The sequence below is a fragment of the Salvelinus alpinus genome, chromosome 8 (genome assembly GCF_045679555.1).
Source record: "Salvelinus alpinus chromosome 8, SLU_Salpinus.1, whole genome shotgun sequence".
Taxonomy (NCBI): domain Eukaryota; kingdom Metazoa; phylum Chordata; class Actinopteri; order Salmoniformes; family Salmonidae; genus Salvelinus; species Salvelinus alpinus.
Genome location: NC_092093.1, coordinates 74,404,201 through 74,422,723, shown reverse-complemented (window position 1 = coordinate 74,422,723; position 18,523 = coordinate 74,404,201). Strand labels below are relative to the sequence as shown.

The 18,523-nt window shown below is 43.0% G+C and overlaps 1 protein-coding gene across 1 annotated transcript; it reads left to right on the top strand.

Moving 5' to 3' along the window:
• The first annotated feature begins 1,010 nt into the window (after positions 1-1,010).
• vim (vimentin) lies at positions 1,011-9,515 on the top strand. Its single transcript, XM_071415068.1, has 9 exons — positions 1,011-1,703; positions 2,340-2,400; positions 4,813-4,908; positions 5,515-5,676; positions 6,905-7,030; positions 7,579-7,799; positions 8,222-8,265; positions 8,629-8,711; positions 8,911-9,515. The coding sequence occupies exons 1-9, from the start codon at positions 1,150-1,152 to the stop codon at positions 8,950-8,952; spliced, it is 1,389 nt and encodes a 462-aa protein (XP_071271169.1). The 5' UTR covers positions 1,011-1,149; the 3' UTR covers positions 8,953-9,515.
• Positions 9,516-18,523: the final 9,008 nt, after the last annotated feature.

Genomic DNA, 18,523 nt, shown 5'->3' with positions numbered 1-18,523 from the left:
CATAGACATTATCTGTAAAGACTGTGTAAATAGTTAGGCTGTTAATTATACTAGGCGACATGTGGTTTATAAATATGTAATACACTGTAATGTCATTAGTTAAAAATGTGTGATTTTCTATTATATTCTGTTCTATTGTGTTTTATTATAATTAAGTACATTATATCCTAAAACCTGCCTGAAATACTTTTCTACCTTACTAAAATAGACACATGCTATATCAGGAAACGGTCAGCTTTAATAGTTTTCATGTCAAGAGGGAATGTTGCAATATAAAACCTAAACTTTTTCCCCCAACACAAAGAAATGAAGATGAGATGCAGGCTATAGTGTGTGTGCACTTATAAAACCCTCCAGAGGGAAGGGTCAAGTCTATGAGGTAAATATTCACATTCCCATAGCAACAGATACAAAATGGGGTGGGGGAAGGGGGAGTCAACTTTGATCTGAATAATGAGTGCCATTCAGTTCTTTATCAACCTTAACTCTCATGTTGGACACATGTTGGTGGGTAGCCAATGATACATATAACATGTAGAATAAAAGCCAAATCGCATAGTTGCATAAATTATTTATTTAGGCTGCATAATTCTCTATTCTTGGCAATCCCATGCAAATGTAATTTTTATTATGGGCCCTGTAATGAATAAGTTAAGGATGTGACCAATATCAGTTTTTGAAAGAAATGTTGTACCAGAAGATACAATATCCATAAAAGGATGCGTAAAAGGATGTCACGACGGCACACCTTTACATGCGAAGTCTCCTATAGGCTCTATTTAAAACAACAAGGTCCATCAGTAAACACTTTTTGTGTCTCTGTGGATGTGTCCTGGCTTTTGCCAAATGGCAACTGGGAAAAAACAACCCCGAACAAAAGGGTCTGCCGGACAATAGAAGAATGGGCCAATGCCCTCAGCGCGCATACCAGTGTTTTCACAGGCTCCGGGCTTCGTCAATCACACCCACATGTGATTTGCATAAAGGAGTGGACTATAAAATCCGACATTGGTCTACTGCAGAGTTCTCGCTGGGGTAGTACTGTTCGGAGGTTTCATCACACACTGAAGTGGAAGTCCAGTTTGAGAGAAGGCATTTACACAGCTTTTTTTAAGAAAGAAGAAACCTTAGGGACCAAAGGATTACAATATGAACCGGACAACCAACAGGCAAACCACCTCTTCATCCTCTTACAAGAGGATGTTCGGCGGCGAAGGACGGCCTGGTGTCGGGATGGCTCGGTCCACCTTGTCTAGCCGCCAGTACTCGAGCCCGGTGCGCTCCTCTCGGATGTCCTACAGCGTCTCCTCCGCTCCGCCGAGCATCTACGCCTCCAAGAATGTCCGACTTCGCAGCAGCGCCCCGATGCCCCGGCTCTCATCGGACACCGTGGACTTCGCCCTGTCCGATGCCATCAACTCGGAGTTCAAAGCCAACCGGACCAACGAGAAGGCGGAGATGCAGCACCTCAATGACAGGTTCGCCAGCTACATCGACAAAGTGCGCTTTCTGGAGCAGCAAAACAAGATCCTGTTAGCGGAGCTGGAGCAGATAAAGGGCAAAGGCGCGTCCCGTATCGGGGATCTGTACGAGGATGAGATGAGGGATCTGCGGAGGCAGGTGGACCAGCTCACCAATGAGAAAGCCCATGTCGAAGTGGACCGGGACAACCTGGGAGAGGACATCGAGAGGCTCAGAGAGAAGTAGGCAACGAATGAATTAAATTTTCTAAATGCCCCCCCCCCCATCTCTGAAGCACTATGAACTATTAATGCACTACACGTCCCTTTTTAGTTTTTGTTCCACCAGACCTTTGTTAGAATACATTCATTAATTCCCCAAAAATGTTTCTCTTGGCAACGGCCCATGCATTCTTTGGTTCTTTGTAAAGCCATTAGCCCACAGCCCCAGAACTACACGCAGATTAAGGGCTTTTAAGCGCTTTTCACTGTCATAGCTTTAGCTGTTTTGTTCAAGGCCTGGATGCAGTTTTGCACGGAACATATTATGCAATCACGAAATACTTAAATGAGCTCATTCTTCCAATGGCAACTTTCCATTGGACTATTTTAGCTGTTTTTAAAGAAAGGGGAACAATTTTCCTTTCTTGCACTTCCAATAATCACATATGGCAAAAAATGCATATAAAAACGTTGTAGCCGATTGCAAAGAGTAAGTTATTGGTGAAAGTAACCTCAGATAAAAGACTCAAGATGTTATGGTGATATTAGTCGAACTCAAGAGTAGCTCTACAGCCTTCCATACTCCAGGACTTCCTCACCAAATGTGGGTGTGGCAATTGAAATGCATTATATAATACTCTCCAATGCTATTCTCAGGCTCCAAGATGAGATGATCCAGAAAGAGGAAGCAGAGCACAACCTGCAGAGCTTCAGACAGGTATGGTAGAAAGTCCCATTCACAGTATCCCTGCATTCTATTCATTCTTCATCTAAAAAAAAATGTAAAAACAACAAACATTATCTTTATACATGTGTGACGCCATATTTTATTTTCCACAGTAAACTACATAGCCCTGTTCATTTCATACTGAGTACTTGTGATTGTTTTTTCCTACTAAAGCATGTCTTTTGAAATGTGAAGATAAACTTCATGCCTGATGAAGTTGCTTTGCGTGGTAGCGTAGGTCCCATGTAGAGATGTTTCACCTCCAGTGACAATCTCTCGTGGAACAGCCAGCCATGTTGTGTGTGTTGCAACCAACTCCATTTGACCAAGTAATTTTGACACGAGTGTGTATGTATGTAATTGTAAGATGCAGGGCTCCATTGCAAACGAGACATTGGTCTCAGTGGCACGCCCTGGTAAAATAAAAACGTTTTTGCTGTTCACTCATGGAGGGAAATATGTGCAGTTTATAATAGAATGATTGTGCCTTTCCACTGATGCTGGCTACTCAAGTGTTACTCTAGACATTTTAGAAGGTATTTGGGGGATTTAGATCAAATCTCCATTGGTTTTCATTCATTTGGTGGCATTGCAGTGAGGAGCAGCTTTGTTACTGAGGACCTTGGTGGTTATTGATCCTCTCTTTCACCTCAGTGGCCTCCCCATTCAGAATGCAGTCCCATTCAAATGAGCAATACAACTTTGTTGCAGAGAACATGAAATCAAGTGGAGCTCCCTGATAACATATACACAACCTAATCCCTATTCTTAGAATTATGTATACACCTCATCCTTATCAAGATGCCATTTTCTAGCCTACATTGCTTTTTTTATCCCTTTGTTCTCCCCTTGGGGAATTGCCAGTGTAACACTTAGCGGGGTGAGGTTGTCAAATATAATGTTACAAGAACCCAGCTGTTGAAACGGCTGTCAGAACCGAACAGAGGAAGGTCCACAGCAGCTCTCCTCCATCCAGGCCCGGTCTGGTCCGGGCCAGCCACCGTGTCACTGTCTGTTTTAAACACAGAGCTCAATGGACAGCTTTGTCCCAGTTGGAAATTATGGCAGGAAAGCTGATTCTCCAATGCCATTGTTTCTGTTGTTGATGAGGCGATGGAGAGGTGGGTTAAATGACAAAGCAAGCTGTTGTCTGGGTGGGCGGTACCAGTGGCGGGGAGGAGGGGTGGGTGAGCGGCACTGACTGACCTCAGCACACTGGTCGGCCGGCAGGCAGCAGACAAACAGACAGTGTTTGTTCAAGTACATCTGGCGCTGGCAACAAGGGCTCTCCGGATCCGGGCCAGAGGGTGACAGAGCGGAAACTAGAGGCCAGCAATCTGTATGTGTCCAGCAGTAAGGCACTTATGCTGGAAAGACTTAGAAATTGAGCTTTATTGACATGAGGCTGATTTTTTTAATTTTTTTTAATTTAAAAAATATATTTTATCTGATTCCTGACTGATTATTTTCCCCCAGTAACTACGCTGCTTGTTCACTTATTCTTCATTAGGGATTTTAAATACAGGAAATGACAGCTTCTGTGTGATTTAATGACATGGTGTTGCTGGGAGTTTGGCTCAAGATGTTCAGCACTGACAGGCCTTCAAGATGTGAAAAATATGGGTTTAATACAATGCATTATACAGAAGTTACCTGAGACATAGTAAGGAGACCATGTCTCTGGATTTGGAAAATTGATTAAAAGGTATTTTATATAATATATTAATTTCCAAAATGCTATATACACACTTCACATTTTTGTTTTTTCATCAAAAATGATTGCTTCATGTGTGCAAGAAAATAAAAATTATATATTTAATAGATTTTAGGTGTATGAAAATATACATTTTTTTGTTGCAAAATGCTATATAGCCATTGTTTACCTGACATGGAATGTTTGTATCCTGTACTTTTGACTCTGGTTGTCACACCTAGCGATTGATCTTAAGATGAATGCACTTAGTGTAAATCTCTTTGGATAAGACCACCTGCTAAATGACATGACTTTATTGAATTATAACAAATTGTCATGTGTATAATTTGTACATTTCTTTATTAAAAATCTAGTTATTTGTTACATTTGACTGAACTTGTCTTTGCGAGTGAGGTGGATATAGCATTTTGATATGACATGAAACCCTCAAGTGATTTCAAACAAATACATGGCATTGAACAACCCCATCTCATGATTTAGATAAACATTTTTTTCACTATCTAATTATTTAAAGAGCAAATGCTAATTTACCAACATTTGTGAAAATGTGTAGCTTTTTGGCATGATACTCTTCATATGCCATTTAGACTCTTACCCAAACATTTTATGTACCACTATTTTCTGCAATGCCACTGTATGGGATCTAGAATGTGATGTAGAACTTTGTGCTAAATGTTTCCTGTGTGTAGGATGTGGACAATGCCTCCCTTGCTCGTCTGGACCTGGAGAGGAAGGTGGAGTCTCTTCAGGAGGAAATCCTCTTCCTCAGGAAACTGCATGACGAGGTGAGACTGAGGTTAACACCTGCCCCTCCAACCTTACCTGACACCCACACCTGTCCCAATGGATAGTTAGTGTTTATTAGGACGCTGAATGACCAGGTCATCTGATGTCTGTTGGGACAGGTGAGAGGTGTCAGGTGACCATGGTGTTGTCACTTAACAGTCTGTCCATCTAACCTTACACCCCCACCTGTGCCAAGTTCGGACAGTCTGTGTCCGGCCACCTCCGCCATCACCAAGGCTTAAGAGGATCATGGTATTGGCCTGGCCAGCAGGGTCATTGCCATGGTGATTACACACTCAGCGGATCGGAAGTCTGAGAATTACTGTCTAGAGGATAAATGCATGGCAGGTGGAGCAAAGACTTAGATCAAGGAGGAAAACCCCCCGCACAGGAAGTTCAACAGCAAAATCAATTTGAAAAATCCCTTTTGAAGGGGTTTGGCTGAATATGTTGGTTTACATCAAGTTACCCAACAACCCATCTACATTGAGTATACTGTAACAAACACCTGTGACCACGGTACATTATTGGACGTTAGCCAGTGAGGTAACCTTCTGATCTAAGATCAGTATTGTAACCGTCCCCCTCCTTTATCCATTCTGTAGGAGGTTGCTGAGCTGCAGGCACAGATCCAGGATCAGCATATCCAGATCGATATGGATGTGGCCAAGCCTGATTTGACGGCTGCCCTAAGGGACGTGCGTGTGCAGTACGAGACCTTGGCCAGCAGGAACCTCCAGGAGTCTGAAGACTGGTACAAGTCCAAGGTCAGTACCCCCTCACTCACATTATGGCTGTGTCCCAAATAGCTTTGGTCAAAAGTAGTGCACTGAATGGGGGTGCTATTTGGGATGCATCTGTGTCCCCTCACACTGTATGTCCTCTACCTGTCGTTCAATCCCTCACACTGTCTGTCCTCTACCTGTCGTTCAATCCCTCACACTGTCTGTCCTCTACCTGTCGTTCAATCCCTCACACTGTCTGTCCTCTACCTGTCGTTCAATCCCTCACACTGTCTGTCCTCTACCTGTCGTTCAATCCCTCACACTGTCTGTCCTCTACCTGTCGTTCAATCCCTCACACTGTCTGTCCTCTACCTGTCGTTCAATCCCTCACACTGTCTGTCCTCTACCTGTCGTTCAATCCCTCACACTGTCTGTCCTCTACCTGTCGTTCAATCCCTCACACTGGCTTCGTGTCTCTTTGGCCCCGTCTGTCACTAATCACAATGAAAGTTTATACTTTGAGAGGACGTAGTAGGCTAGTCTCTTGCTATGGAGCTGAACAACATCAGGCTTTTAAATCTTTGAAGATTGATTGCAAATGCTCTTTAGTTAACTGTTTTACGAATCCAAAGCTGTCCTACCATGACAAAGCACAGTAGCAGTTCTGGTGTGCAGTTGCAGCAGTGATCGCTCTAGGGATGACAGAGTAGAAATGTCTAACAGGGCTATTCCTTGTAGGATTAGCTTTTCAGTCTCCTAACAGGCCAGATGGTGCTGTAGGGCTCAGTGGATTGAGTGGACAGCTGACCACTCATTGAGTCAATGACAATGGTCTGGGTGAGTGCAGGGTGCATTGCTCTAAAGCATATTGATCTTCTCAATGGAAAACTAAATGGAAACATTTGAGGACAATGCATATTGGATAAAAGGTAATACAAAGTGGTTTCTCTAATGCTGTAAAAGTGTTTTCAGAGAGCGAGAGACAAATTGCCTGTTTCACGTTAAGGCTAAACGTCTGGGTTTACAGCCAGGGTGAGAGGCTGAGCGTTCAGCTTTTAATCTCAGGGTTCAGGAGTAGAGCAGAGTTCTCACACAAGTCCCTCTCTCTTGCTCACGCTCACCTTCTGTCTATATCCCCTTGCCTCAGACTCCCACACATCAATTAAGGCTAATTAAAAAGCCTTTTAATCTTTAATGAAAACTAACAAGGCCTCTCTGCCCGCTCTCTTTCGCTCTCCCATCTATCTTTATCTCTCCCCATCCCCCTCAGTTTGCTGACCTGTCGGAGGCTGCGAATCGTAACACCGATGCCATCCGGCAGGCCAAGCAGGAGGCTAACGAGTACAGGCGTCAGGTACAGGCCCTAACCTGTGAGGTGGACTCTCTCAAAGGAACTGTAAGTACTTCCGGTGCAACCACTATCCCTGTTCACTTCCTCTATTGACTGACTTATTCCTTTCAGCTCCTAGTGGAGCAAAGGGCCTCGCTAGTGAGTGTCCAGCAAACCCTACATCTCACTCCAGAGGAAATGTAGTGTACTACTAGAGTGAGGAGAACTGGCAGAACATCTCCTGTGCTGAGTCAGATGAAATGCAACTTTAATGAAATGAGTGGTTGAATGCAAAAAAAATAGACTAGCAAAACCACCTCGGCTGACTGAGTGCATTCTGGTGTCCTCCCAAGACTTGATTTTAACAACCCAGATGCAATACAATGTTAACGGAATTTCTGGAAGTGTCCTTGCAGAGAATTTTGAAATGTACTACAGTGTAGCATCTCTTTACCTCAGACAATGGCCTGTCTTGTTGGAGCTAGTCCCTTCCTGACTCTACTATATATTTACTTAGACTCCTACAGCCACATCTCAGGGAAACTTATATATGAGAGCATAGCGTAATTTAACCTGAGACAATCAGTCATCTCTTATCAACCTATGATGTGTAGAATGAGTCCATGGAGCGTCAGATGAGGGAGCTGGAGGAGAGCTTTGGCTGCGAGGCTAATAACTTCCAAGACACCATCTCTCGCCTGGAGGACGACATCAGGAACATGAAGGATGAGATGGCCCGTCACCTCAGAGAGTACCAGGACCTTCTCAACGTCAAGATGGCCCTGGACATAGAGATCGCCACCTACAGGAAGCTGCTGGAGGGAGAAGAGAGCAGGTGAGGTCATGATGATGGACAGAGATGCCTACCAAGCTGCTGGCGGGAGAGGGGAGCAGGTGACATAAGCAGAGAAAGTAGAAAGAGGGCAGAGAATGAGGGAGTAGAGATAATGAGGGGGGAAAGGGGGAGGTGTGTGTGTGTATATAGGGAAATATATTTGCCTGTGTTGGTGTTTGTCCACAATACGTGTATTTCGGAGTTTATTATGGTGGCTTATACAAGAGACAGATGAGTCAAGACTGAAACAAACAGGTTTTATCTTGTGTTCTCCTCTGGACTAGATAAGCGTATTAAACGGGCCTGTAAGGAAGATTAGTGTTTCTGTGGTTTGCATGCCAGTTTCTCATCTTCAGACGTCTAGCTGTGTCTAATGCGCTTTTCCTTCTCTCCTACCCCCTCTGTCTTTTTATCCCTCCTAGAATCACCACTCCCATGCCCAACTTCTCATCATTTAACTTGAGAGGTAGGTTCCCTTTAAAGCTTTAGAACAGAGCACTACCTCCTGTGGAAATGTGTTACTCATGAGGATATACTTAACACTAGCTTGACAACTTCACCAGAGAACCAGCAGCACTATCCTCGTATAACCTCCGAGTGATGCAGCTGAGCCTTTGCATTATTGATAGATGGGACTCAGAAAGTCCTTCTCAAAGAGAAATTATGTAATGGAATGTGACCGCTTATATGGCGACAAAGGTGTATGCAATAATTAAATTCAGTTACTGATTTGACAAGAACGGTTAATCATATGGTGTTGTATCGAGTGGAACATTTTAATATCATTTTATCCAAGTTGCGCTCTATTCAATATTTCGTCGTCTTGCAGAATCCATGCTGGAGGCAAGACCAATGATTGACAACCTGTCAAAGAAGGTTGTGATCAAGACCATTGAAACTAGAGATGGTCATGTAAGTACTAGACATTACATCAGTGAAGGCTGAGTTTGAAGTCTGTCCGTTCGACTTTAATGTTAGACATAAGTCCACTGAGGCCTGACACTAAGACATCATAAAGGCACATACATTCTTATGACAAGTTATAATGCATTATACCTGTAAGCTGCAAGTAAAGTGTTGCCGTACTCACTATAACCCTCCCCCTCATCAGGTGATCAATGAGTCCACCCAGAACCATGATGACTTGGAGTGAACATCACATAGCATGTCTATTGAGAAGAGAAAATAGTTAGCAGCAGCATACTGGGGGGGGGTGTAAAACACTGTCGGGGATGAGGAGAAAGCAAAATGGGATATTTCTGTTTGTGAGTAAAACTAAACAAACAGCTTTGAAAGTGCCTTTTTGACACGTTGGGGTACTTGCTGATCTGGTAGGGTTGTTGCTAGGTAGGATAGACACTGTTTAGAGGAGATGAAACCAGCTTTACTGAATGTTTCTGTTTGACCACAGACACCGGGCAAGTCTCAAATGACACATTTTTTTCTATGTTATAGTGCTCTACTTTTTATAGGGCTCTAGTGAAAAGTAGTGCACTAAGGGAATAGGGTGTCATTTGATGCAACCACACTGAGTCTAGTTTACACTTGAGCTGTTAGACTTAGACCATAGCAACACTTTGAGCAATGGCTGTTTTTTTCTATTCTAATTTACCAAAATCATGGAAAGGATTGAAGCACTGTTTCATGTACACAAACAAGACCAACACCAAACTGTCAACGCTTCTGTAAGTCAATAAAGCTTTGAGGAAAATAAAATGTATTCTGAGGTGTCTTTTTTCTTTGAGTTTAATGGCCAAAGTACTCATACTTAGTGTTGATTAATTCCTTCTCCCTGTAAATTCTGTTTAATTCAAATTCCAGGTCAGTCTCAATTCCTATGTTAGGTAAATTCCAATAATTAATTTCCCAAGTCAATATTATCAATGACAATTCCTCAAATTCAATTCCCTCAGGCTTTCAAGCTGATCATGTCAGTGTTCAGACAGCCTAGCTACACTGGAAATTTAGATAAAAGTTAAAGATTTAAAACAAATCCTGCAGTCAATATTTGATATTAATGGCATTAATTCCATCATGGGAAATGTAGAAATATGGTATTCCAAAGATTAAATGTTTTTTCAATTCCAATTCAGTCTAATTTCAATTCCATAACTTGAATTAAACAAATTCTACACTTCATGAGTGCATTCAAGAATTGGGGTAAATTCCAATTCAACACTGCTAGTATGCTATGTTTATTGATATATTTATCTACTATAAAGTTCAAACTTGGACTTAAACACTATCATGAAACCTCAGAGCTCTCTACACAATTGTCCTCTTGGTAATTATCAAGTCCACATCTGTTTCCTCTGCCTATCTCCTGGCCCTCTACAGTGGAGGAAGTGACAGAGCATTATCAAAAAGTGACAGCGTAATGTCAGGTCCTGCTAACTCGCACTAAGGCAACCTCCCAAACCCTCCTCTCTCTACAACCCCAGACAACCGCATGAGCGAGCTAAATCCAGCTTGGTAGAGTCGTCATTCTACCTTGAGTTCTCATGCATTTGGTAGGTAATGTAATGGTCACGAGGAATTCACTATACATTAAGTGCAAGATGCAGCTTAGCAATAAGGTGGGGGAAATGAGCACAAAACCATGGTCTCTACTCTCTACTAGGATGCTAACAAACATTGAACCTCTTTCAAGCTCATGTTTCTAATTTCCTCACTCTAACCCTTGTCCCTTCGCACCAATCACAAGAAAGCTGGATCAAGAGCTCAGTCCCTTGATAGTCCCTCTGACCTCTATTTGGGGGTAACATTCCTGTGAGTATTCTGGGACCGAGACAACCAAATACCCAAAAGGGTGCTGTTTCGGGTCAGTGGGTTAGATCTGTTTTCAGACTGCTTCATTCCCCCTGGTGATGCTGTCTTGGTATCAGGGCATTTAGAGAGCTAATTTAAGCCCTATTCTCTACATAGCCTGGACATAAGTCCACATACTCCTGCTGTGTGGCAGAGAGTAAATGAGTAGTTCATAAATTGTGTTGGAGACCAGGTCTGTGCCCCAAATGGCAAGCTATGCCTTTAACCAAGGCCTATATGGCTCTTGTCAAAAAGTAGTGCAGATAGGAACTACAGATTGTAGACTGAGTAGATTTCCTGTCTTTGACTACCTCCTAGTGGAAAACGCTGTGTAAAAGCACACTCGCACCTAAGTCATTCATATTCATCCCTCTAAACATGTTAGCGCTGCTCACATAATCCATGCATCCACACACTTTATTCTATGGTCATTTTTGTAGTAGCCTCCCACTGGGCACAGACGTTAGTTCGTCTAGTTTTGATTTACGTGAATTCAAGGTGAAATCAACAAAACATTTCACCATGTCATTGGATTTAGGTTCAAATGTGTGTAGAAAAAATATTCAATGCCCTTCGGTTGACTTTTTGCAAATCCAATCACTTTTCCATGTTGATTCAACGTCATCACATGTATTCTTTTGGGCTTAAATGACGTGGAAACACATTGATTCAACCAGTTTTTACTTGTGGTCGGGAAAGGCATAAAGGCACATTCCTGTTGCCAGTACGTCTCCGCACATTATCATACTGTTGCATATTTATCAACCGATAGTTTTTATACGGTGAAACGGTAAGTTTATTGTAGCCTATAACTTTTAAAAGAGAATTGTTTGTTGCCACTGGACATCCACAAATTAATACATACCATACGAAATGTAATATATCATACGAAATGTAAGTTTACTATGTTACGTCTACCGCTGAGTCCAGATTAGCCATTGAACTCACTTAACTGCAGTCAGAGATGGAAGAGGAAATGAAACAGCCCACTCGTAATTGTTTTTCTGGTTCAGATATAGGCAATGACCTAAGCAGACCGGACCCAGGTGCTATCGCATTGGTCCTAAAATGGGAGAGCCATGCCTTAAGCAGACCGGAACTGTGACAATTTTTTTCAACGGTAAACGGCCTGACTAAGACAATTTATCCACCATCTTTGCCGTAGTCTTCTTTCCAAATAAGAAGTGACAAACCTGAGGTGGGAATGGGAAAGTTCATTTTGCATGGCCCGGTGCCTCGGTTGGTCTGGATTTAACCTGACATAGCTAATGTTCCAGATGGAAACCACTTCAGAGAGCAAGCTAGTAAACGTGGCCCCATCTTAACTTATCTAAGCCCTGTCTAAACCGGGGAGGGGTGGGTGTTCTACTAAGTTACATGGAATTGTATTGTCCTTTTGCATGTTTGAAGTCTCGTCAGAGGTTGTAGCGTATGCGTCCATGTCCAGTTCCATGTAAGCGGTAGCTCTAGCCTTTAGCCCAGTGCTGATATTGCCTGTAATCCATGGTTTTTGGTTTGGATACGTTCTTATAGTAACTGTGGGGATGACATCGTCTATGCATTTATTGATGAAGCCTGTGACTGTCATGGTAAAGTCCTCAATGCTATCAGATGAATCGCAGAACATATGCCAGTCTGTACTAGCAAAACAGTCTTGTAGCCTTGTGACGTCCTTATCCAACCACTTCAGTATTGGGCGCATCACTGGTACCTCCTATTTGAGGTTTTGTTTGTAAACAGGAAGCAGAATAGAGTCATGGTCAGGTATGCAGAAGGGAGGATGAGGGAGGGTACTTTTCTGCACTTCTGTAGGTAGAATAAAAGTGGCCTAGTGTTTTAGCGCACCTATTGCAGGAGACATGTTGGTAGAGATGAGGTAGGACAGTTTCAAGTCTCTCTGCGTTAAATTCTCCGTCCACCAAAAACTGTCTCTGGGTGAGCGGTTTCTTGTTTGTTTATGGACTCATACAGTTAGTTGAGTGCCAGAGTGGTGTTGACCTGGGGAGGGATGTAGACAGCCATGATAAATATTGATGAGAACTCTCTTGGTAGATAAAAGGGTTTGCAGCTTATCATGAGGTATTCTTTATCCGTTGAACAAAAACTTGACATTTCCTTCACACTTGAAGCAGCACACCACTTGTTATTTATGAAAAAACACACTCCACCTCCTTTCGACTTCTTCACAGCCGCTGTACAATCCTGCCGCTGCATGGAGAATCCACTGAGAACTGCGTACACAGGGTCATCATCCAGCCACGTTTCAGTAAGACATATAATATTGCAGCTTTTCAAGTCTCTGATAGGAGACACATGAAATAAGCTCATCCATCTTATTCTTGAGTGACTGGACTAACAGAATGGAGGGAAGCGCTGTTCGGTTTTCTATTCGCCTCAATTTCACCAGGACTCCACCTTGTGTCCTGTGCTTATGCCTGTGGAGTTTTGGTAGCCAATGGAACAAAGGAATAGGGTCTGGTATGGACAGTGGAACAGCTGAGTTGAAGTTGAAGTCGTATTTGAAGTCGAAATCGAGGTTAGTAATTGTCGATCTGATGTCCAGTAGTGCTTGGCAGTCATATGTGGTAATAGTATGAACTTTCAGTACAAAAAAAGTAAAGATATACACAATAAAATCGACTACATAGCAAAGTTGATTTGGAACTCTTCTTTGTCGGCGCCATCTTGATCTTGCATATTGTTTCCTATGAACTCTGGTGTCTGTGTCCACTCACTTCATAAACTAACATGGTATCAGAAGTGCTTAACAACCACCGTGCGCGCAACTCAGAGACTCAGAAGAAGTAGTCGGGCTTATTATGTCATGTTTCAAACAAAAGAGTAAATGTGAGAACATGTTTTTCCAGCATTTTTTTGTAGCTAATGTTCTCAACTAACTAGCCAGCAAGCTAGCTAGCTGCATTAAGAACAGTGCTATCTAACAAGTGGCAGAACCTAGCTAGCTAAAAATCACATCGGAACCACAGCAAGATTGCAGAACCAGCACCGGGTATCATCCAAAATGCAGAACGTGCAAGCTAACATGAATGAGTTGGCAAAACAAACATTATTCCAAATATCTCCCCCATCTGAATTCAACCTCACTCACCCAGAAGAATGGTCACAGTGGTTCACTCGCTTCCCATGTTTCAGACAGGCATCTGGCCTGGACAAGTAGCTGCGAGACAGGCAAGTGCACACGCCGCTATATTCAATGGTTGCCGAGGCTATAGTACGCTCCAGAAATCTGACCGATGACAAGCTAATGATTTATGACACTGTCACAGCAGTTCTTAACAGCCATTTTGTACCCGAATGGAATGTGATTTTTGAAAGAGACAGATTTAATAAACACAGTCAGGAAGGTGGGGAATCAGTGGACAAGTTTATCATTGCTTTGCATGAGCTCAGTGAACATTGTGATTATGGACAATTACGTGATGATCTAATAAGGGACAGATTAGTGGTAGGTCTTTGTGACAGAATCCGAAATCCTATCAGAACAAATGCAGATGGATTCAGCCGTTACCTTAGAGAAAGCAAAAACCATGGCCCATCAAAAAAATATAATAAAGAAACAACAATCCTTACTCAGTGATGACTGCGAGCAAAGACAAATGGTAGAGGCCATAGCAAACACAAAGTCGCCTTTCCAACACTCTGGGAGACCAAGATACACAAACACTGCTAGTGAACCAAACAGGACTACACAGAGAAGTGACTCACAGTGGAAAAACACAAATCAAGAGACCAAACCATGTTGATGGTGTGGAAAGGGCCCCCATAACAGGCGAGTTTGCCCAGCCAGAGAAGTTATCTGCAGAAATTTTAAAAAGATCACTAAACTGCAGTGTCAGAACTCCTAGAGGAAGAGGAGTCTGAAATTACATTTCTTGGCTCTATCGGGACGGATACTGACCAGCCATGGGTAAATACACTCAGTCTGTGTAATCAACAGGTCAAAATCAAAATTGACACTGGCGCAGATGTCATTCCAGAGACCTTATACCAACAGCTGAGCCATTTACTTTATGTTCGTATTCATATCTTTTATTATTTGTTATTGTTGTTACATCGTAGAGAAGGAATCTGCAAGTAAGCATTTCATTGGACAATGTATTCCATGCCAATCCCGTACATATGACTAATAAAACTTGAAACTTGACCAAAGACCCAGTGCAGCACAAGTCATTCTGGGCCCCAGTCAAATAGCTCAATGTGAGAGGAATATTTCAGGCCACACTTATACATGGGGAACACTCATCTCAACAAGTTACCTATGTGATTTGTGGCCTTTGCACTCCAGTACTGGGCCGCCCCGGTGTCACTAAACTTGGACTGGTCACAAGGACTGAACATCTACAACTGCACAGTGTCATCAGATCTGGAACAAGAGATAAAATAAAAATGTGGAAGGCGATTTACCACTCCAGGAGATTGGTGGCACGCAAATTGGGGAGAACAGGCCTGTGGTATTAACTGGAGCAGAATAGGTGGAATGGTAACAAATATATCAAACACATGGTTTCCAGGTGCTCGATGCCATTCCATTTGCTCCGTTCCGGCCATTATTATGAGCCGTTCTCCCCTCAGCAGCCTCCTGTGAATACCACATCAAACTCAAACGTGAAGCTGGGGGTCATTTACGATGTGCAGGGGGTCATTTACGATGTCCACGCCCAGACAAATGGCTCTCCCCCTCCTGACAAAGGTCAAAAAGGAACTTGGCGGCATGGTGGGGTAAGACGTCATCACAAGAATGGAAGAAGCAACGGAATAGTCTGCTTGAATGGTGGTAGTCCTCAAACCTGATGGAAATGTGCGAATCTGTGTGGACGCCAAGATCTTTTCCAAGCTCGACACACAGTTAAGGTTCTGGTAAATCCTTTTGTCAAAAGACTCTGCAAAACTCACCACATTCATCACCCCCTTTGGCCGATAATACTTTTGGAGGCTCCCATTTGGATTCTTGTTGGCCTCAGAACATTTCTAGCACAGAATGTCAGAACTGCTGCATGGCCTTGAAGGAGTCGTCTGCCTGGTGTACGGGTATGGTTGCAAAATTCCAGGAACGTTCAATAATTCCCTGGTTTTCGAAAAATCCTGATTGGAGGATTTCAGATTTTCTGCTCATTCCCTTCTGATTCCGGGTACTTCCAACTGCGATTTTGGGAAAACCAGGGAATTTATTGAAAGTTCCCGGAATTTTGCAACCCTATGTACGGGGCAACTCAGGACGAACACAACAACCGACTGTTTTCTGTTCTCCAGCTCCTTGAACAGGGAGAACTGATGCTGAATGCAAAATGTGAGTTCTCCAAACAAAAAGTGAAATTCCTGGGCCAGATCATCAATGGGAGTGACGTTCGAGCTGACCCAGCCAAGGTCACAGCAGTTTCCAGTACCAACAAATGTGAGCGAGGTACGGAGATTCATGGGCAATAGTCAACCACCTGGGGAAATACATTGCTCAAATAAAATAAAATGTTATTCGTCACATGCTCCGAATACAGCACGTGTAGACATTACCGTGAAATGCTTACTTACAAGCCCTTTCCCGACAATGCAGAGTTTAAAAACAAGAAAATGTTCAATTAAAAATAGAAAATAGTAACACAATAAATAACAATAACGAGGCTATATACAGTGGGGCAAAAAAGTATTTAGTCAGCCACCAATTGTGCAAGTTCTCCCACTTAAAAAGATGAGAGAGGCCTGTAATTTTCATCATAGGTACACTTCAACTATGACAGACAAAATGAGAAAAAAAATCCAGAAAATCACATTGTAGGATTTTTTATGAATTTATTTGCAAATTATGGTGGAAAAAAAGTATTTGGTCACCTACAAACAAGCAAGATTTCTGGCTCTCACAGACCTGTAACTTCTTCTTTAAGAGGCTTCTCTGTCCTCCACTCGTTACCTGTATTAATGGCACCTGTTTGAACTTGTTATCAGTATAAAAGACACCTGTCCACAACCTCAAACAGTCACACTCCAAACTCCACTATGGCCAAGACCAAAGAGCTGTCAAAGGACAACAGAAACAAAATTGTAGACCTGCACCAGGCTGGGAAGACTGAATCTGCAATAGGTAAGCAGCTCGGTTTGAAGAAATCAACTGTGGGAGCAATTATTAGGAAATGGAAGACATACAAGACCACTGAAAATCTCCCTCGATCTGGGGCTCCACGCAAGATCTCACCCCGTGGGGTCAAAATGATCACAAGAACGGTGAGCAAAAATCCCAGATCCACACGGGGGGACCTAGTGAATGACCTGCAGAGAGCTGGGACCAAAGTAACAAAGCCTACCATCAGTAACACACTACGCCGCCAGGGACTCAAATCCTGCAGTGCCAGACGTGTCCCCCTGCTTAAGCCAGTACATGTCCAGGCCCGTCTGAAGTTTGCTAGAGAGCATTTGGATGATCCAGAAGAAGATTGGGAGAATGTCATATGGTCAGATGAAACCAAAATATAACTTTTTGGTAAAAACTCAACTCGTCGTGTTTGGAGGACAAAGAATGCTGAGTTGCATCCAAAGAACACCATACCTACTGTGAAGCATGGGGGTGGAAACATCATGCTTTAGGGCTGTTTTTCTGCAAAGGGACCAGGACGACTGATCCGTGTAAAGGAAAGAATGAATGGGGCCATGTATCGTGAGATTTTGAGTGAAAACCTCCTTCCATCAGCAAGGGCATTGAAGATGAAACGTGGCTGGGTCTTTCAGCATGACAATGATCCCAAACACACTGCCCGGGCAACGAAGGAGTGGCTTCGTAAGAAGCATTTCAAGGTCCTGGAGTGGCCTAGCCAGTCTCCAGATCTCAACCCCATAGAAAATCTTTGGAGGGAGTTGAAAGTCCGTGTTGCCCAGCAACAGCCCCAAAACATCACTGCTCTAGAGGAGATCTGCATGGAGGAATGGGCCAAAATACCAGCAACAGTGTGTGAAAACCTTGTGAAGACTTACAGAAAACGTTTGACCTCTGTCATTGCCAACAAAGGGTATATAACAAAGTATTGAGATAAACTTTTGTTATTGACCAAATACTTATTTTCCACCATAATTTGCAAATAAATTCATTAAAAATCCTATAATGTGATTTTCTGGATTTTTTCCCCTCATTTTGTCTGTCATAGTTGAAAATTACAGGCCTCTCATCTTTTTAAGTGGGAGAACTTGCACAATTGGTGGCTGACTAAATACTTTTTTGCCCCACTGTAAAATGAGTACTGGTACCTATTCAATGTGCATGGTGTAGGAGGTATTTTGAGGTAAGTACAGTATGTACATGTAGGTAGGGGTTAAAGGGACTAGGCAATCTGGATAGATCATATACAGAGTAGTAGTGCTTGTGTGTGTGTGTGTGTGTGTGTGTGTGTGTGTGTGTGTGTGTGTGTGTGTGTTGGAGTGTCATTGTAAGTATGTTTGAGTGTGTGGATAGAGTCCAGTAGATTCCAGTGAGTTTGAATAGTCAGTTTCAGAGAGTCAAAAAATGTAAATGCAGAAGTCCAGGTAGCCATTTGATTAACTGTTCAGCAGTCTTATGGCTTGGGGTAGAAGCTGTTCAAGTGCTTTTTGGTCCCAGGCTTGGTGCATTGGTATCACTTGCCGTGCAGTAGCAGAGTGAATAGTCTATGGCTTGGGTGGCTAGGGTCTTTGACAGTTTTCCGGGCATTCCTCTGACACCGCCTGGTATAGAGGTCCTGGATGGCAGTGAACTTGATGATGGTGTTGGAGTTGTGCATGGCCAAACAGTCATTGGTAAACAGGGGGTACAGGATGGGATGAAGCACACACTCCTGGGGGGCCCACGTTCAAAAGCTAGGGGCTGACCTTATTCACCTTAACAACTCCTCCTAACTCTTTATCTTTGACTCTTTCTTTAGATTCAGGGAGGTGGCAAA